This window comes from Plectropomus leopardus, chromosome 8 (genome assembly GCF_008729295.1).
Source record: "Plectropomus leopardus isolate mb chromosome 8, YSFRI_Pleo_2.0, whole genome shotgun sequence".
NCBI classification, from domain to species: Eukaryota; Metazoa; Chordata; class Actinopteri; order Perciformes; family Serranidae; genus Plectropomus; species Plectropomus leopardus.
The window spans coordinates 35570408-35591731 of NC_056470.1; the positions used below are offsets into that span (position 1 = coordinate 35570408).

At 40.2% G+C, this 21324-nt stretch overlaps 2 protein-coding genes across 2 annotated transcripts in view; one reads left to right on the top strand and one right to left on the bottom strand.

Moving 5' to 3' along the window:
- Positions 1-2262: 2262 nt before the first annotated feature.
- kcnd1 (potassium voltage-gated channel, Shal-related subfamily, member 1) overlaps positions 2263-21324 on the bottom strand; it is a 53535-nt gene continuing 34473 nt past the window's right edge. The window contains exons 4-8 of the mRNA XM_042492514.1: positions 10249-10411; positions 9155-9238; positions 5626-5721; positions 3927-4177; positions 2263-2996 (exon numbers count right to left, since the gene is read on the bottom strand). Coding sequence (XP_042348448.1) covers positions 2789-2996; positions 3927-4177; positions 5626-5721; positions 9155-9238; positions 10249-10411 — 802 coding nt within the window. The 3' untranslated portion in view covers positions 2263-2788. The remainder of the gene's footprint in view (positions 2997-3926; positions 4178-5625; positions 5722-9154; positions 9239-10248; positions 10412-21324) is intronic.
- LOC121947453 (tripartite motif-containing protein 16-like) lies at positions 16809-18739 on the top strand. The gene has a single exon (XM_042492515.1). The coding sequence runs from the start codon at positions 16822-16824 to the stop codon at positions 18460-18462; it is 1641 nt and encodes a 546-aa protein (XP_042348449.1). The 5' UTR covers positions 16809-16821; the 3' UTR covers positions 18463-18739.

Sequence of the window (21324 nt, forward strand, 5' to 3'; positions counted from 1 at the left end):
TCCTGTCTGCGTCACTCACACTCGCTTCTGAACGGTCGAGGAAACGCTTCGCCAAAAAAGCCCGCCGCTAAAGTCACGTGTCACCAATGGCGTGCACTCTTAAAAAAAAAAGTTGCGTCTTTTTTCGACATTTTAGAAAAACAGTCATGTCCTGATTTTGTACTTTCTGTCCCTCTGTCTCTCTGTCCCTCTGTCCCTCTGTCCCCGGATCCTCGATCTCCTGCTCATCAAATGAATGATAAAAATCAGCCACAGTGGAGATATCGGTCTAAAGTAAAAAAAAAAAAAAAACTGTCTCAACCGCAAATTTTTGGATGCAACTTCGGCATTTCTTTAGGACATTTGTAGTATTTGAGGACATTTCTGAGATTTTAGGACGTTTCTAACATTTTAGGATGTTTCTACGATGTTAGAATGTTTTTACTATTTTGGGACATTTTAGGACTTTCTATATCACATTCTAGATTAGAAAACATTTCTAGGATTTTAGGATGTTTCTCAGATTTTAGGACATTTTTAGGATTTGAGGATTTTAATACAATTTTAGGACATTTCTATAATTTTTTGAGGTTTCTAGGATTTTAGGCTTATGTAGGCTTTTATGATTAGGAGGAATTAGGAATTTTAGGACGTTTCTAGGATTTTAAGACTTTTCTATGATTTTAAGATGTTTATACAACTTTAGGGTGTTTCTATAATTTTTTTTATGTTTCTAGGATTTTAGGACGTTTCTCAGATTTTAAGATGTTTCTACAAGTTTAGGACGTTTTTATGATTATCAGATGTTTCTAGGGTTTTAAACCATTTCTAGGATTTTAGGACATTTCTACGATTTTAGGATGTTTCTAGGATTTAAGGAAATTTCTCGGATTTTAGGACATCAGGTGGTGTAAAAAGGGGACGCACGAAAAATATATATTTTTTTAAGTGTGGCCCTTTCTTTTCATTACGTTTTTTCTGTGATTTTTGAAGAAAATATTTTTAGGGTTTTTCTTTTCTTTAAAATCTTTTGGTGACTTTGTAAAGAGAAAATTGTGGCAATATTTTTTTTCTTTAAAAAATCATCAAAAGATTCGATGATTAAATATGATGGTTTTGTGCATTTAGCACGAGCTGTAATAATAAGACTGAAGTGACACTGGAGCCTCTGCAGGAGGATCTTTACCGCCGTCACAAATGTGCCGAAAAAGACGAAAAAGACCACGTGACCTTAAAGAGCTCCCGGCGCTGCGTTTCCCTTCCCCGTTGAAATCTATTGCAGAATACTTGTTGTGTTCTCTCTCTCACTGAAAAGATCACATAACAAATGAATTTCTTAGTTCTTTACATTATGATCCCTGCAATAATTACTGTAGTTTTTATAACACACACATTATTATTGTTATTATTATTATTCTGTTCATTTCTTGATGCTATTTTCCTGCTTGTTGTAATGTTGCATATTTTTGAAAAGTAAAAGGCTTTCGTTCCTAGTCTGGACGCCACAAAACACCTCAGAGCTACAGCCGGACCAGACGAGTCCACGTCAGACCGGATCCATCCGGTCCACAATCCCTCATTTAACCCTTTCCTCTCTGCAGTCACGTTTAGAGAACCGGCTGAGTCCGGCGCCGCTCAGACCGGCTCAGCGTCGTCGTGCCAACGGTATTCAGGCTCAGCGAGGATCAGTTTAACCCAGATGAGTTCATGTGTTTCACCAGCGTCCGGATTCGAGGTTTTCACGTTCTGTTGACTCTTGAAACTCGATTAAGATAAAATATCAAGAGTTCTCGCTCAAGATTTCCCTTAAAATGTGACCTGAAGTTGATTCAGCTGCAGAATTAAAGCCGGTGAAGAGATCATCCATAAATACTCCACGACTGCGTTTGACTTCAGATTCATCTTGCAGCCGTTTCTAAGACATTTGTTCAGGTTTAAACCCACGATCTTTGCGTTTCAAGCAAAGGAGGTCCAACCATTTTCCACTGTAGTCCGGCTTAAAGATCCACTCTGTAAAGAAAAAAATCCGTACATATAGTTTTTTTTTTTAGCTTTATTGGCTCCCCAACATCCAAAGAAATCAAAAGGTTGTAGCCGCGGCTCCTGAAGCTGCTGAGGGTTGTTCGGTTGTCTACAGATCGTCTCCGTCACGTCTTTTTTCCATCACAGAAAATGAGTCTAAATGATCCGCTCAGACCAACACGTACACCTTTCTCTCCAAAATAAGACCACCAGTCGCCAGTTTCAGACTGAAATATGAGACCATCGTCCTCTGCAGCGACTTCGTATCCCTCCTCTGAAGTTTACGCAAAACAGACCCAACAAGTCCAACCGGGCAGCTGGTCCCGGGTGTTTGGTGAATGTCGATCTTTGGGAGTCTTGGCATCACTTGTCGACCTTCGTGGATGAACCTTTCCACGTTTTTGTGCAATGAGACTCAAAGGTCAAAAGTGTGCGCGGGGGGGGGGGGGTGTGTGTCGGGGTAAATCGATGAGGGAGGATTGTCAAGGACTTAGGAAAAGCTTCGGGAGAACAGTTGATCCTTTTTAAATTCCTCGCCTTCTGCTTCCGAGCTCGGCTGCTTTGTGTCTCCCGTGCCGTAAGTCTTTTCCATTTCGGTCCACGTAATCCACAAGAGGAAGTGAAAGCAACCAGCGGTACTCAAAATATCCATCTGAGTCGAGTTTGTCCCCGAAATCTCAGCTAGCAGTGCCCTGGGTTCAGGATCGGAGGTTTCGAAGGAAGTTCACGGGGAGGTTGGCTGGCGGGACGGCGGGGTGGGTGTCGAAGGGGAAGTGGAAGTCGGAGGTTATAAGGAGGAGATTTTGACGGTGTCCTGGGTGTAGGCGGTGGCTCGGGTGTTGCGCAGGATGGCGGGGATGGGGGCGGGCGATGGGGGGAGGCTCTCGTCGGGCGTGTTGGCGGGCGGCGTCGGGATGCTGATGATGGCGGCGGTGAAGTCTTGCTCCCCGCAGTTCAGCTTCAGGTCGCCCATCTGTGCGTTCAGACTGGAGCGACTGAGGAGAGAAACAAACCCACAAAACACAGAAAGAAAGAGAGAGATTTTATTTCTAACGAGAAAAAGAGAAAACACCGTCAATGAAAGCAGAAACACACGAGTGGGCGTCGACTCTGAAAACTGAACAAATTACTGGTGTTTATCCTGAAGCTTAAATGAAATGACTTCACGCACTGTGAGACTGCTTACAGTTAATGTCTCAACAGCTGCTTTATTGGCTGCTGCGGCTGCAAAAACAGACAATTCACCGGTGATACTCAACTTACGGCCCGTGGGCCAAATCTGGCCCCCCCAGACTATTTTCTAATTCACGATAAAAATAAAGTGAATAAAGTGACACTGAATAGCTTTTGTCCTTTTAGTCTCCACACGGTGTCAGAGTGACTAAAACAGCATCAAAACAGAGACTGTGGATCAAAAAAAGAGCCAGTGAAGGATCCCCCACACCACGACAGATAAGACACTAATGTCCGAAAAAACTAGAAATGTCCTTAAATCCAACAAACCTCCAAAAAAATCCAGAAACATCCTAAAATCTGAGAAACGTCCTAAAATCCAAGAAATGTCCTGAAAATCTATTAATGTTCTAAAATCCTAGAAACGTCCTCAAATCAAGGAAACGTCGTAAAATCAGAGAAATATCCTGAAAATCTAGTTTTGTTTTAAATCCGAGAAACTGCCTAAAATCCTACAAACATGTATGGTGTAGCTGCGACTGTCCCCTGGTCTCATGTCTCAGATCAGGCTGAGTGTCCCTGGTGTTCATCAGGACTCTGTTACTGGACCTCTTAAATCTCTGGATCTTAAATCCAGCACTTTCTGTGCCTCACAGTGTGTCTGTCTTTGTGTCTTCTGTACAGTTTTCTGTTTTTCTAAATTTCTGTATCTTTTTGTTTGTCGTTCGTCAGAAACGATGATCTCTGTTTACGTTTGTGGAGGTATGGAGGTGGTCTTGATGTGCAGCGTGTCCAGTTCCTGGACGCTGCCCCGGCTGACGGACACCGTGGAGTTGGCCAGTCGCATGGCGGCTCTCCTGCGGGCCCGGCGGGGGCAGCAGCCGGTGGAGTTGTTCTGCGCCCCCTGCTGGCTGGACAGGGAGGTGCTGCGACTGGTCCTGTAGCCCACCGACTCGGTCATACACAGCTCGCTGTAGTTCATCTCGTTTGTGAACTCGTGGTTCTGCGAGGAGAGGTGGAGGGAGGGCGTCAGATGGGACAACTTTTGCTTTTTCAAAATCTACAACTCTGCGACATCATGAAGAAGATTATGAGATCCAGCTGAAAGCTCCGGAGCAGACGATGAAGGGAACGTTTCAGTGAGACTGTTTGAAATGAACGTCTGTTTTTAGAGTAAATACTGAACTTAATGTCCACATGAAGCAAATTCACTGAGACCCTGAGTTTACATTAACGCTCAGACATGCTGAAGATATTTTTAACCCTTTGAAACCTGGAAACATGGGAAGTGGGCAATGAGCAGCAAAAGAAGAAATGACGAAAAAATTAGTAAGATATAAGTAAAAAGTACAACTCAGAAGTTATATATATATATATATATATATATATATATATATATATATATATATGTTTGTGTGTGGTCTTCTTATTAATGTACTAATGCACTACTTTGTACTAATTTCCTGCTAATTTCTGAAACAAAAACAAAACAAGGTAAACAAGACTTGAAAAAGTGCTTGAAATATTAGAATAAAAAAACAAGAAATTAGTACAAAAATATGAACTGAAAATTATGTAATGAAATTATAAAATCACACGCGCACATACTCACACACACAAACACACACACACACACAACAAAAAAATATTCAAAACAAATTTTAAAATATGTAATTATGAGATTTATAAATATAGTTTTTCCCTAACTTTTTTCTTCTTTTTCCCTGGACGTTTTTCAGGGAAACTTTTCCAATTTTTAAAAAATTATTTTCTAAATCATCCAATTTCTTGCAATTTGTAAAACATTTCTTACCAAGTGGTTCATTGACTTTTTCATGTTATTGAAAGAAATCGCGCCCAATTTGCTCAGAGTTCAAAGGGTTAAATAAAAGGTGCCTGAAAGCAGCACAAAAAGTGATGTCGCTCCAGGTTTCAAAGGGTTAAAGTCCACCAGTTCTCTACTCCATCAGATAGAGATCTACAGTAAAGATCTGTCTGCGGGTGACGTATGGTGAGCTAAACGAGCAGCTTAACGAGCAGATAAACAAACAGCTTAACGAGCAGATAAACAAACAGGTTAACGAGCAGATAAACAAACAGGTTAACGAGCAGATAAACAAACAGGTTAACGAGCAGATAAACAAACAGGTTAACGAACAGATAAACGAAAAGGATAATGAGCAGATAAACTAGCTGGTTAACGAGCAGATGAACGAGCGGATGAACGAGCAGAGATGAACGAGCAGATGAACAAACAGGTTAACGAGCAGGTGAACGAGCAGAGAAACGAGCAGATAAACGAGCAGATAATCGAACAGGTTAACAAGCGGATGAACAAGCAGATAAATGAGTAGATGAACGAGCGGATGAACGAGCAGAGAAACGAGCGAATGAACGAGCAGGTTAACGAGCAGATAATTGAGCAGCTTAACGAGCAGGTAAACTCTTTACCGTCGTCTTCTCCAGACAGTGCAGCAGGTGGTTGTGTTGATGCTCAAACGCTGATCTGTTCTTCACACACAGCGCCGTGCTGTCGCTGTCCCGGTCCTAAAATCACCAAATCACAAAGAAAAATATAGAAATCAGCTGTGAAAAATAAACCACAATCTCAAACAATCTCAGCGCTTCATCAGGAATCAAAGACAACACAAATAAACCCAAAGGAAGATACAATCACTGACATCTGTGTCCGATTTTCTAGGGTGAAATTTGACCTAAATGGAATTGTTTATTCATGTATATATGTTTATGTTTTTTTTCCAAAGTATGTGTATATAATGTGTGTGTGTGTGTGTGTGTATATATATATATATTATATATATTTATTTTATCTATTTTATTTATTTATTTTTTATTAATTTTACAGTTACCTTGTTAATTTTTGATTTATTTATCTGTTTTATTGTCTTGTGAAGCAGCAATATATTTATCATATTTTATTAGTATAATAAGATAGATAAGTATAAGTATATATAGACGTATATAGGGTTGAAATTCTGAAAATTATTGAATATTTGACCTTTATGATCAGGACTAATGTTTGTTATAAAATAAATTCAGTGAAAGTAAAAAAAATCATATGAATGTTTATTATTTTTTACAGCCTGATTCTAAAAAGTGCATCTTGTGTGCAGAGCGTAATATTACAGTGGCCTTTAAGGGTTAATAAAACTTTCACTAAACCTGATTTTTTTTCCCTCCATGAGGCTTAACTGAAGTTTGGCCGACACATAATAACCTTTAAGTTTCTCATTTTAATCTGATCCCCTTCATCTCGCTCTTTTTCGTCACCATCCAACTAATTTCTTCATTTTTTTTACTCGTCTTTCCTCTCCGTCCTCGTCTTCGTCCTCGTCTCTCTGTCTGATATGAAGTTTCACGACAGATTTTTAAAAGTTTTCTATCTTTTCCTCAAATTACACAAACAGAAGTCTGATCCTCCTCTTCCTCCTCCTCACCCTCATTATACACTCTTTTTTTTGTTGTTTTTAAATCCAGCAGTCGTCCCTCTGTCTCTGAGCCGAGGGATTAACAGTGTGTGTGTGTGTGTGTGTGTGTGTGTGTGTGTGTGTGTGTGTGAGTGTGTGTGTGTGTGAAGCTTGAAGCCATTTTACTGATAAAACATTGAAACCCAGTAAATATTTCATCGTCAAAACAAAACAAAACAAAAACAAAAAGATCTGGCGTCGTGATTAAAGTGAAAGATCAAAGTTTCTCAGAGTTCAGCTGCACATTAACGTCCTCTTCATTTCCGTTTGTTCGAGGTCATTTTGGCTCATTTTGTTTCTCCTTGTTTTGGTTTTTTTGTAGTTGTTTTGTTTTACTTTGAGGTCGTTGTGTGTTTGTTTTTGGTCATTTTTTATGTCCTCGTAGTAGTTTTGTGTCTCTTTATTGTCATTTTGTGTCACTTTGTATTTGTTTTGTTTCTCTTTAAGGTCATTGTGTGTTTATTTCTGGTAATTTTCTATCCTTTTGTCATTTTGTTACTCCTTTGTTTGTTTTGTGTCTCATCATCATAATTTTGTCTCTTTGACGTCATTGTGTGTCTATTTAAGGTAATTTAGTGTCATTCTTAGTCATTCTGTGTCTTCTTGTAGCCGTTTTGGGTCCAGACCCAGACCTCAAACTGATCAATTATTGATAAGTGGTGCAGCGTCTGCAGCACTGGACCAGGACCCTCACAGACCAGTTACATGTGTTAACTTATCTCCCTAAGCCAATCAGATCTGTGCATGCTGACCAGCGTCGTGCTGCCAAGTTGCTGTTGGAAAAAAGCTCCAGTGATGGAGATGTTTACAGGCTGAGTCCAAAGTGCTGATCCAGCAGCTCCTGATCTGTCTCTGTCTGTCTGTGTCTGAACCTGCGCTGCTGTCTCTGTCCTAGCTTTTACTCTCGCTTGTTTTTCACACCCTCGGGTACAAAAATATACATTTTTGTCATAATAGTGTCATTTGAAAAGCTCATCAAGTGGAAGCTGCAAGTACACAGTAAATACAGTAATAAAGTAATAATTAAAGTAAATAATTAACTTAATTATTACTGTGAAATATTTTATACATGCAATGATTTGGCTTAAAAGACTACTCTACTTTTATACTTTTAAAGACAGTGATTTATAAACATACTTGACTACTGCTGTTATAGTTATAAATCGGCAAAAAGATTATTCGGACATTTTTGTTTAATTCCATAAGTTTAGAATTTTTTATGTCATTTTTTTTCTTCTCCCTAAATTTTAGTCAACAATTGTGCAATTGAATTTACTTTTGCAGTATTTTTATTTATAATGAAATACATTTTATACAACTTGTATAATGACGATCTCGAACATGTAACTCCTTGTTTTGAATGTATTCAGTAAAGTTTTAGATGAAAAACATTTTTTTTTAAAGGGGACCATATGGAGATCATACGGGTCCATGTTTATTTTGAATGAAATAACCGGAGGAATGTGGTAATGATCGCCTGATTTTGGCAGAGATCGCTGTCTTTTGGGCGTTTGTTTCACCTGGTTGAATCAGAATCTGGCTGGTCTTTTTTGGGTTTTTTTGGGGCAGATCTGAACACTGCGATCATACTGAAACCGAAACAACCACTCAGAGACTTTTAGGAGGACGGTGTCCGGTTACAGAGGTGTTCTGCTGGGTTCATGCACGTTTTCAACACATTTCCAGGACTCGACCATCGATACTTCGTATCTGTTCTTTTTCATCACTATATAATATTTCTTTCAAAATATATATTATTAACAACAACAATTAATCTAGAACATTTAAATATAACTTAGGGACTGTTTGTTATTTATGAGAGGGGAGGGAGTGGTGCGAAAAGCCGGAGGCATGTCAAATATGTTTTTAAGCGCTGCGGAGGAGAGGCATACAACTTTAAATGGCCTCCGAACTTGAAGGCATGTTTTCTTAAAAAACTTTTTAAAAAAAAGGGGTCATATTTGAAGAAAATATTTAAACTATTTTTTTCTTCAAAATTAAAATAAATAAAAAAAGTTGAGAAATTTTTTATTAATTTTGAAATAAATAAATAAATAATTTTTTTGGCAATTTTTTTTCCTTAAAAAATCCCCCACCTTTTTGTCACATTTGTTACAGCCAGAAACTGTAAAAACAGAAATTAGGTTATTGATTTTGGATCGATGATCCACTGTATGAGAACAGAACAACCCACTACACATTTTAAAACGCCCCCTCCACCGTCGGCCTTTAAATAAATCTGTATTTTAAACGTATCGACCACGCCGTCTCCGTCTCTTTCATCTCGTCTTTGTCTGATTCATTTTTCTGCTTTCTACTTGCTCTGTTTCTTTCTTTCTCTCTCTTCATCTCTGTCTGAGTTAACTGGACTGTAATCCACCTTTCCTGCTCCACAGTGAGAAACGATCCACTGTCAGTGTGTGTGTGTGTGTGTGTGTGGTGTGTGTGTGTGTGTGTGTGTGTGTGTGTGTGTGTGTGTGTGTGTGTCTCACCCCGAGGGCTCGGTCTTCTTTGTACTGGAGGAAGGCGTTGGCTGTTCCTTTCTTCGCCATGCGGATCCGAGCCAAACGCACTTTCTGTCGGACAGAAACACAGAGACAAACAGCACCGTCAGCACATCGCACACACACACACACACACACACACACACACACACTGACACACACAGACACACACACACTGACACACACAGACACACACACACACACACACACACACACACACACTCATGTCCAGGAGCATTAAGGTAAAAGCGAAGCCCGTCAGACTTCATCTGGGACGCTGTGAGGTGGAACCAGTGGTATTTCCTGGTCTGACTGGACGGATGAGCAGCTGAATGTGTCTCTGCAGTCTCAAGTTCATCTGCTGCTGCTGGTTGATGAAATAAATCCAGAATATCTGAAGGAAAATGCCATTTAGCAGTAAAAGAGCCACTGAAATTTTTCTGTTGTCTAAAGTTATTTCTCTGTTAGGCAGCTCCCACACAAGGAGCTAGTTTGACTGAACATACTGTACCACTCAGGATGCTTTTAACATTAGGCGAGAGACTACCGATGAAAAATAGCTCTACAGCTAACTCGGGTGTATTTACGGGCAAAACATACGGGCACATGTGGATGAGATGCTGCTATACATTTATGATTTATTATTATATTCTGCACATAAAAAAATTTGACCACAAAAAAAGGGCAAAAAACATGACGTCAGTGACGTTTTTCAAAACAAGTTGGCCTGTCGGGGCTTCAGGACACTTGGATTACTTCGGACGAGCAGTAGGGAGACATTTTGTGGTTTTATGATTTTTTTTACATTTGAATCCTGGTCACCATTTGCTTCAATTGTTTGAGAGATGAGTGTGTCACCTTTTCCCCGTGAACCTCCGGCAGAGTTTCGTGGACTTCAAAACTTCGCCCGACTTTCCATCAGCATGAGGGGAGTAGATGATGACTGAATTCTCATTTTTGGGTGAACTATCCCTTTAAGACTTTCAGTCACAGGTAATTCAGTAAAAGTGAGTAAAAATACTGCTGATCTAAAGTCAGCAGCGCCACAGTTTGCTAACAGCTGATAACAGTGAGTGACGGACCTGCTGCGCTCTCATCTTGTCCGCTCTCTGGTTCTGGTGGTAGATTCGGCTGAAGTTGGACACGATGACGGGCACCGGCAGGGCGATCACCAGCACGCCGCTCAGAGAGCAGATGGAGCCGAAGATCTTCCCGGCGATGGTGTTGGGAACCATGTCGCCGTACCTGCAGGAAACAGAGTCACGTGGTCAGCCAACATGAAACCTCAAACCTGTTCTGAATTTTATTAAAATATTTTGCCATTTTCTTTTCCTTAAAAAAAAGAAAAACTTTGGTGAGTTTTTAAATTTTTTGTCCATTTTTTTTCTTATTCCAAAAATTTTTGCTGAATTTGTTTTCTTTTAAAATTTTTGAATAAAAGACGCACCCTGACATCGCCATGTAGGAGATTAAACGCAAAATCCTCCAGCAGAGCTTTGAAACGACTTTGAGGAACCATACAAGCAATAAAATACATAACAATACATTACAAATGCAAAAAAACACAGACTGACACTGACAAAATTAAAAACACATAAATGTCTCAATAAATAAGTGAAAATGCCAAAAATGACGCTATTTTATTTTATCCATCAGTTTATTCATTATTTATTTATGTATTATTTGTCTCCCCCTCCATTTATTTCCTCCAACACATTTACCTCCCCTCTTTCCGCCTATATTTCCACCTCATTACACAAATGAGGGGGGCTGTCCTATGTGCCATGGGGGTGTCAACTTTTTGCCTACTGGTTGATCGAAAACTAAATGGGAAAATGAATAAATTGATAAATGAAATGGAAAAATAAATGGGAAATTAAATAAATATTGATATTTGTGGCACTTTCATTTGTTTATTGATACATTTATTTATTTTTAATTTTGTCAGTTTTGGTCCTCCATAGAAACACTCGCAGACAAAAAGGCATCAAGACGTGATGCAAATGTTTCGCTTTGTACCGTTTGTGGTGAAGACGAGAAATTCAGATTCTGATCTCTGAGAGGCTCAAACTGCTGTACGAGATATAACTGTGTCCCTCACACACACACACACACACACACACACACACACACACACACACACACAGGTTGCTGGTTGTTGCCTCATGCGGCCTTCACCTCTCATCGCACGGAGCCATAAATCACAGGTAGTGAGATGAGGAAGAGGAGGAGGAGGAGATTAGAGAGCGGGCAGGAGGCCAGGATGTGACTCTGCTCCGACACATTTTACACATTTTACTGAACCGAGCAACGACTTCAAATTTCAGCCTGAACCGAGACGCTGCATTACAGATTTACAGATTTAATTTTTGTTTTTACGTTTCTCTGCAGGTGGTGACACAAATACAGGTAGCAGCTGATCACCGCTCACTTTTTAAATAACACGATTTTTTAAATGTCATGATCTCCATGAATGAAGTAGTTAAATATATGTATTTATGTTAACAGTGGTGGAATGTAATGTAATGATTTATTTTATCAGGTACAAGTATGGACGGTACGTCAGATGTGGGCCTTTTTGTTTTCATTATTAGGCTCATCTTATTAAAAAAAATAATAAAACAAAGCTTTCATATTTATATCTGCTGGTATTGATAACACATTCGGGCTGAATCCTCGGACGTTCAGGCCTGATGACGATGCTGATGTTGGACACAAAAGATTTAGGATTTTATATTCCATAAATGTCAGACAAGAATTAAAATATCTCCAGTAGATATTAACCACAGAAAGAATAATGCCGTTTTTTATGTCATAGTTATTAAGTTCGTTTATCATTTCATTTTTAAAAAATGACTGCCTTCAGTGTGTTTAACTTTCCAGGTGATAAAATTATTCATTTTCCCACTTTCCTCGACGGTCTCACTGTGGAATTAAACTCTTTATATTCAAATATGCAAATCACGTCAGACTGTACAGTAAATCAGATACGCAGGTAATGAAGTGCAGCTCTACCTGCTGCGGTGGATTATGTCTGAGTCCTTCACAAAATAAGGCCGCAACCCGTCTGCTGCGTTAATGCTCATATCTGAATATCTGAGAGCTCATTTACTTTTTTTTTTTTTAAACCGTGAAGCTAATTTCACAGCGCTGCAGCGTTGCCGTGTGAACACGTGTTTCATAATGAATCTCCTGTCGTTTAAAGCTGTTAGAGCCGACTGTCCAGTTCTTGTCCTTTAGAAATAAACTCAAACCGTTAAATGCATTAATAAACATCATGCATCACATTTACATACATTTATGTTATTGGTAGGGATTATTCTCTGCTGATGCATTTGGTTTTCAAGTCTGATCCAAAATCCCCCATAAACTCATTGTACATTCTGTCCATTTCTACATCGCAGACACTGTCCTGCAGGACATTCAGCCTGCAGGACGTCAAGGAATAAAAGACGGACAAAAAGGACATCACACTGTCACACACAAACCACACAATAACACATCATATCTTTGCTGTTTCACCTGTGACTCAAAAACCTAAAAAAAAAAACATTACGTGATGCTTACTAATGTTTTCTATCTAAATGTGCAGGTTTTTTTTGGTCATTACAAAGATTGTTATTCAAGGATATCAGATCTGAAATATTCAACATACTATACTATATTTGGATTACCAGCGTTTCCGCAGGTCTCCGAGGTTTAGATAGATAGATAGATAGATAGATAGATAGATAGATAGATATACTTTATTGATCTCAAAACTGAGAAATTGGGCTGTAGCAGCGCCATGCAGTAAGAACAAGAGAATAAAGAGCACACATTATTAATAGAATATAACGGAATACGCTTAAAAAAACAAAAAAACTAAGAGACTGTACATATATACATATATACATATATACATGTGTAAAATGCGGAACAGTATCTGAATAAATAAAAATAAAGTCGGCAGTGTAGAGTGTGTTTCAATGTCATTTCAAATGGGATTAAATTCTGTAAAAACTAACAGCTAGACCTTCATGCCTGAGAAACATCATAAAATCCTAGAGACATGCTACCATCCTAGAACTGTCCTAAAATCCTAGAAAAATCCTAGAATCCTACAAACGTTATGAAATGCTAGAAACTTCCTGAAATCTGAGAAATGTCCTAAAATCCTACAAATGTGCTAAAATCTGAGAAATGTGCTCAAATCCAGGTCATGCTAACATCCAAGAAATGTCCAAAAATCCTCGAAAAATCCTAAAATGCTACAAATGTTCTAAAATGCTAAAAAACGTCTTATAATCGCAGAAATGTTCTAAAATCCTAGAAACAACCTTAAATACTAGAAATATCCTAAAATCCTCACTTTTCAGAAGTGGGCCCCAAACAGTAGAAGAGTATTCCTGCAGATGCAACTTTACAGTACATGAGATAAATAATACAAAAGTACAAGTGAAATCACTGATTTTTAAAATAACAACGCATCTGTTTATGAGTAAATGTAATCTATTACATCCATCTCAGAGTACACGTGGTCATAAATGAAAACATGCAGAAGCACCAGTGTGACTCTGACTGTCTGCGTTTTAATTTACGGTAACAGCGACCCACTGACTGTGTGTCTGACTGTAACCTGCTGAATGAGTGTGTGTGTGTGTGTGTGTGTGTGTGTGTGTGTGTGTGTGTGTGTGTGTGTGTGTGTGTGTGTGTGCGCGTGTGTGTAACGACAGCACCCGGGTCAGTTTTTGTGGACCTCCAGCGTCCTCAGTGGGGAGCGATATTGGCAGCTGCGAGCGATCAATGGAGACAACAGAGAGGGCCGAGCGGAGCAGAAGTCATCTGTAATCGTTGGCAAAAAGCGCTCGCAGGAATCGACGGAGATGTCAGACGGCGGCCAAGCAGCCGAGATGAATCTGAGCTGGAGTCCATCCCTGAACTTAAACCGGACCTAAATCCCCACCCGGACACTTTTATTTCCATTATTTCCCTCCAAAATCTTCTCTGTTTGTCAGACTTTTCTTTCAAACCTTTAATATTGTAGCTCCACATTTCAAAAAATGTTTTAAAGTGTCTGAAATACAGAACAAGACAAACGCTGTTAGATAACTCGAATGTGACATTTTCATATTTCTGCCACACGAAAAGGCTGAAACAGAGCTTATTTGTTGACGTAGAAATTTGGTTCAAATACGTTTATCAGCTAAAATGCATGAGCTAATGTTAAACTATTCCACTGAAGCTCATCGGCCAGTTCGATGTCTGAAACATTTCAGTTCAGGTTAGATAACGAGACAGATTAATGATCAAACTGCCCCATTCAATTCAACTCAGAGCAGCTAAATTTAAAAAAAAAAATAAATAAAGAATAAAATTTTTTATTTCAATTAAGTCAGCAAACAGCAAATGTGACAACCATGAGATTCTCGACAATGTGGAATTAATATAACACTATATATATATACAATTTTTATATATATATGTATATATGTATGTGTGTATAGAGAAAGAGGGACAAATATATTAGGGCTGTTAATAACATGTTAAGTTGTTGCATTAATAATGTCTTAATAATAATGGTAATAATAATGAGAGCTCAGTGCGAGCGGCTGGATGAGACACGGAGCGATGCGTCCTGGTGTTTCTAAATAATTAATCCAAAGTAGAAGTCTGTAGAAGTCTGAAGAAGTCACTTTCACCTCTGCAGATGTGTCTGTTTCAGACACTTTGGTGCTGTGAGGAGAAGCTGCGCTCTGTTTGTCTGTCTCACTGCGCTGCTGTCGGACCATCAGCTGTTTGATCTGCAATGATGAAATGCTGTGGCTGTCAAACACTCAGCTGTTCTACAGTCAAAGTCCTTCACTGCATTTGGTTCTCTGTGGCGTTATTCTTATTATCATTGGCTGTTCGTGTTGTCTGTCAAAACATGGCTGGGATGCGTTTTATCACCATTCTATCGACTACGTTTCATATTTCAGTCGAGAAAAGTTATATCGCGATTGATATCGTTATCATTTTATCGCCCAGCCCTACCTTAAGCATAGTAGGGGGGTGACTGCGGGCACGTCGACCATCTTTATATACAGTCTATGGTAAAACTGCAAACTTATCTAGTTTTGTTCAGACATTTCAGACACTCACAGTACGAATTTTGGAGCTTATCTATCTAAGAAACAGCACAGCCAACTGAGAAAGTTCCAAAACTTTCTATATGCAGATGATTGCAGTAATACATGAGGACAATAACCTGAAAAACAAATGAAGGTTAAAATGATAAACTTCCTGACAGCATGTGGTGTTGCTGTGTGAGACAGAGCTGCGAGTTGAGCTCAGAGTGTTAATGCTGATCCAAATGTAAATGAGTGGAGCTGTGACGGGCAGACAGCCGCCTGCAGCATCTGTTAGCTGGCACGATGCAGCTGGAACATCAGCCTCATTAGTCTGCACTTTATGGACCCGGAGCTTCACAGATTGTAAAGTTTCATTGAGACTTGTGGAGAAAGACGAAAACAGTCGAGACGCTGTGGCTGCATTCATCAGGTGAAACCACCTGATGAGCGCCATCGTTATATATAAATATATTTATTATCAGCTGAACGCCAAGAAACGACCTCAACAGCCTCAGAGATAATTAAGACATTTATCATGTCATCAATATGGATCTCAGCTTTTTAGTTCCCTTCCTTTTTCAAAAAAACAACTTTCAGTTACTTGAAACTGCTAAAAAAAAAACCCTGAAAATAATTAGATTTTATAAGAGAGGATGTGATGTATAGAGATTCTGTTGTAGTTCAAGAAATGCTTCCAAAATAATTTAATATTATAATTTACGTCTCATTCTCATCAAAGTTTAGACAATTAGCAAAAGTTATAAGCACATAGGCCTCTGTGATTATTACATTTCCAAACCAATTCCACATCATTATATGATAATTGGCTCAATTTCTTTGAAAAACATGGGAAGACGGCAATAAGCAGTTTGTATTGTCTATTGTAATGTACTGTTTTTTATTATGTGTGATAAGTGTTTTTAGTGGGAGGTATTTGTCGTGTTTGTACCTGCCCGGGGACTGCACATGTAAACTAGCTAATAGCTAATCCTTCAAGGTGTCTGAATGCGCCACAGAAAACTGATGTCAAACCAGGTTTTAAAGGGAAAAAGGACTTCAGCAAATAATACTGTCTCTTTATTTCACCACAATACTGGACTTTCATTACCTCTGCAGCAGTGATTCATTGGTCCTTCGTGTTCTGTATTTGAATTATTGTAAACAATAAAAAGTTGGATTAATTTTTGAATAATGGGGCAGCCGTCTCTAAACACTCTGATTCTTAAAGAGCTTCCCTCCTAAAAGCTGAAGTGTTTTTAAACGCGTGATTGAACACACAGCGTCTCTCTCACGCAGTTTCCCTCCTGCAATGTAGAAAAGCTCGATGAGCCTCTTCCTGCTCTCAGACTCAGCAGCTCCGCCCCGTCCAAACTCCCATTCAGGTCTGAAGTCTAAAGGTGGGTGTGACCAACATGAGAGAGCTGACAGCCTCATTAAGTACACACACACACACACACACACACACACACACACACACACACACACACACACACTCTTAGATCACGGCTTAAACTGGTTTCTCAGGAAGTGAAACTCAGTCCGTTGTCGTCTCTGAGAGCTGAAATGGCGCAGAAAGGAGTTGAGCTGGACCAAGAAACCTTCTCTTGTTCCATCTGTCTGGATCACCTGAAGGATCCGGTGAGTCTTCCCTGCGGACACAGCTACTGCATGAACTGTATTAAAGGTTTCTGGGACGAGAGGAGAATCTACAGCTGCCCTCAGTGTCGGCAGAGCTTCACCCCGAGGCCCGTCCTGCTGAAAAACACCATGTTAGCAGCTCTGGTGGAGCAGCTGAAGAAGACTGAAGCTGCTCCTGCTGATCTCTGCTACGCCGGAGATGAAGATGTGGCCTGTGATTTCTGCAGCGGGAGGAAACTGAAAGCAGCGAAGTCCTGTCTGCAGTGTCTGGCCTCTTACTGCGAGCGGCACCTCCAGCCTCATTATCGATCAGACACATTCAAGAAACACCAGCTGGTGGAGCCCTCCGAGAGGCTGCGGGACAACATCTGCTCTCGTCACGACGAGGCGATGAAGATGTTCTGCCGCACCGATCAGCAGTGTATCTGTTATCTCTGCTCCGTGGAGGAACATAAAGGCCACGACACAGTGTCAGCTGCAGCAGAGAGAGACGAGAAACAGAGCGAGCTCGAGGGGAGTCGACTAAACGTCCAGCAGAGAATCCAGGACAGACAGAAAGACGTGAAGCTGCTGCAGCAGGAGGTGGAGGACATCAACGCCTCCGCTGATAAAGCAGTGGAGGACAGCGAGAGGATCTTCACACAGCTGATCCGTCTCCTGGAGAAAAGACGCTCCGACGTGAAGCAGCAGCTCAGATCGCAGCAGCAAACTGAAGTGAGTCGAGTCAGAGAGCTGGAGGAGGAGCTGCAGCAGGAGATCAGCGAGCTGCAGAGGAGAGACGCTGAGCTGGAGCAGCTCTCACACACAGACCATCACACCCAGTTTCTGCTCAGCTACGCCTCACTGCCAGCACTCACACGCTCAGCCAGCGTCCACATCCGTCCTCGCCGCCGCCGCTTTGAGGACGTGACAGCGGCCGTGTCAAAGATCAGAGACAAACTACAGGACGTTCTGAGGGACACGTGGACAAACGTCTCACTGACACCGACTGAAGTGACACAACCAGAGCCCAAAACCAGAACTGAATTCCCCAGATATTCACGTCAAATCACACTGGATCCAAACACAGCGTACAGATATCTAAAATTATCTGACGGGGACAGAAAAGTGACACGAATTAGAAAACTACAGTCTTATTCTGATCACCCAGACAGATTCACTGTCTGGCCTCAAGTCCTGAGCAGAGAGACTCTGACCGGACGCTGTTACTGGGAGGTGGAGTGGGGAGGGACAGGAGTTTTTGTAGCTGTCGCATATAAGAGTATCAGCGAAGCAGAAGGGACACTCGAACCGTTATTTGGTCAAAATGACAAATCTTGGGGGTTATATTGTGTCAATAACAGTTATAACTTTTGGTACAACAATGTTGAAACTCCCGTCTCAGGTCCTTGGACCGCCAGAGTCGGAGTGTACCTGGATCACAGTGCAGGGGTCCTGTCCTTCTACAGCGTCTCTGACACCAGGACTCTCCTCCACAGAATCCAGACTATATTTACTCAGCCGCTCCACGCTGGACTTTATCTTTATTGCTATGATGCCTCCGCAGAGTTTTGTTGTTTAGGATGATTTTTTAAAATGCGTGTGACAACATGACAACAAGGGTCTCATCAGTTGTCTGGAACTGGTTCAGTTTCGCAGCATCAGATCTGGAACAAACCACAGTCCGCTGCAAACTTTGTTTAAAGGCAGCAGCACAACCGACTGATTTCAACATGTCCAACAGAGGCAGCAGCCGAGTGGGAGACACGTGTCTCACTAAGAGATGCAGAAGACCGCATCAGTCCACAAACAGCCGGTAAAAAGCAGACGACAGTAGAGGCAGCATTTTCCCGTTATGTCCCGTATGACCGGAGAGCGACCCGCTGCAGAGCTGTACCCGACGCAGTCGCTGCATGTCGCTGAAGACACGATATAAGTGAATTCATGGAAACACGTTTTGTGAAAATATCACTAAAACCATCAGATGTCGATCAGGAGCTTCCCAGAGTGAGCGTGAAGGTTGAGCGTCTCAGAGAAAGGATCACTCGCAGAGAAAAGCGCTCATTAGTGCTGGAAGTAAAAGATTCAGTCAAACTCTTCTGATCTCTCTTCAGTCTGTGACTGCGATGTCTTAAAGACAGAATGACGGACAGATTGCAAGAAATTAGGAAAATATGACAAAAAACTGAACAAAAAATTTGTCAAATTATCATTATTATTAATTGTTATTGTTGTTATTATTGAATATTTATCTTTTTAGTGTTTTTGAAAGAAATAACGCCAATTATATCAGGTTTCAAAGGGTTAATGGACATTATCTCTTTTTATATAAATCCAAACATAAAAATAAATAAATAACGTGTGTGTGTGTGTGCGTTTTACTATCAGAAAGCTGCAATAAATCTGCAGCAGCCTTGAGTCTACAGCCAAACATTACATGCAATGCCCCTTTAATGGACCATAAATTAGCTTGTGTGTGTGTGCGCGCATGTGTGTGTGTGTGTGTGTGTGTGTGTGTGGCGATGAAGCTAACTTGTCTGACCTGATGAACTTGGCCCAAACAGCTGTCAGAGTTGTGTGAGATTAAAGTCATTTTAAATTTGTTTGTGTATAAAAAAACCTCATTTACTTTGATTTTGGTGCCACAGAAATCGATGTGAATCTTTCGCTGAGGTTTAAATACGTCTTCACATTGATTCGAAATATTCCTCCTGTGCAGCCGTGGTTGTTTGCACATAAAAAAAGGTAGAAGAAGAAAAGAAGGTCAAGAGTTCAACCAATTACTGCCCAGAATCCCCTGCAGACTTTCACCACACACACAAACACAAAGCATGATGCATGTTCAACCTGCTGATATACAACCCCCCCCGCACACTGACAAGGTACTACACACTAACACACTACACATACATGTAAGGCAGTATATAAACACACACACACACACACACACACACACAGTCACAATGAAGCATGTATTTATCTCACTCATTCAAACCACACATCCATCATTCATTGAACTTATCCACTGACCTGAAGAGTGTTACTGCATACACACACACACACACACACACACACACACACACACACACACACACACACACACACACACACACACACTAGTTTGATGTCAGTGATGTTGTGTTTGACAGGAAGCTGCTCAATCATGATGATTTTCTGCAGATAATGTAATAAAGTTATCACGTGATGCTGTCAATAAAAATGATTTATTACAGAAAAAGAAAATATTTTTTAAGCACTTTCTTGGGGTTATTTTCTTGTTTTTTCTCCTTTTATATTATTTGTATTAATACAAAAACAAGAACAATAATAATAATAATAATAACTAGAATCTGTAACACATTTTATTTGTAAAGTTACCTTTCTAACAATGGCGCATTTTAGTCTCTTTTCTTCTTCCTGTTGTGATAACTGTGTGTGTGTGTTGATGCATATGTGATAAATGTAGTCCAGATTGTGTATCTGAGTGTAATCAGTGAATTTGCAGCTCAGCTCCTACAATAAGTCTAAAATACACTGTGGAAACTAAATAGTGACATTCAGACTGTTCAGGTCCAAAAATGCTCCATTGAAACCCATTCAAACTGACATTTTTGATCCCACAGCCATCAGAGCAGAAAAACAGGACTTGTATTATTTCTGGGTGTCATTCTGGGCTTTTGACTCTGAATTTGTCATTTTTTGCCATTTTTGTCATTTCCACTAGGTGACCTGTCACAGTCAATGTAGCTGCTGATCACTGACATATCCCAGACTGTCAGCAGCTACACTCACACACTGAAGAGGAGACTCAGCATCACTCATTATTTTTCCACTTAAAACATATTTGCATCATGAGAAAAACCAGGCATTTAAAGGGCTGAAATTCTGAAAATTAATGAATATTTGATATTTATGATTAGGACTGATGTTGGTTAAAAATAAACTCAATGAAATTAGAAAATCATATTAATGTATAACTTTTTTAAAGTTTGATTTTAAAAAAGCACATTTGGTGGACAAAGAGATACGAGTGTGTGTGATTATATTTTATTATATTTTAGACAGTTTCGTACCGAGAACATTTGAACGACCTGCAGCTGATGTTCGACCAGCAGAGGTCAGCAAAACGAAAAGCTTCAGCTCAGATCTTCTTTAAAATGTTGGGAGTTGAGACTGCAGAGAGGTGATTAAAGCAGCTGTGTGTGTGTGTGTGTGTGTGTGTGTGTGTGTGTGTGTGTGTGTGTGTGTGTGTGTGTGTGTGTAGCTGCTAATGTTAAATAATGGATGGCAGCATTAGAGGCTGGTTAGCAGAGAGAGACGGAGCGAGGAGGAGAAAGTTTAGATCCTCTCCATCCCTCCCTGCTCGCTCTGTACATTTCCTTTATTTCCTCTCTCTCCGTCTCTCTCTCTCTCTCTCTCGTCCTCTCGGTTCTCTCCTCTATCTCTCTC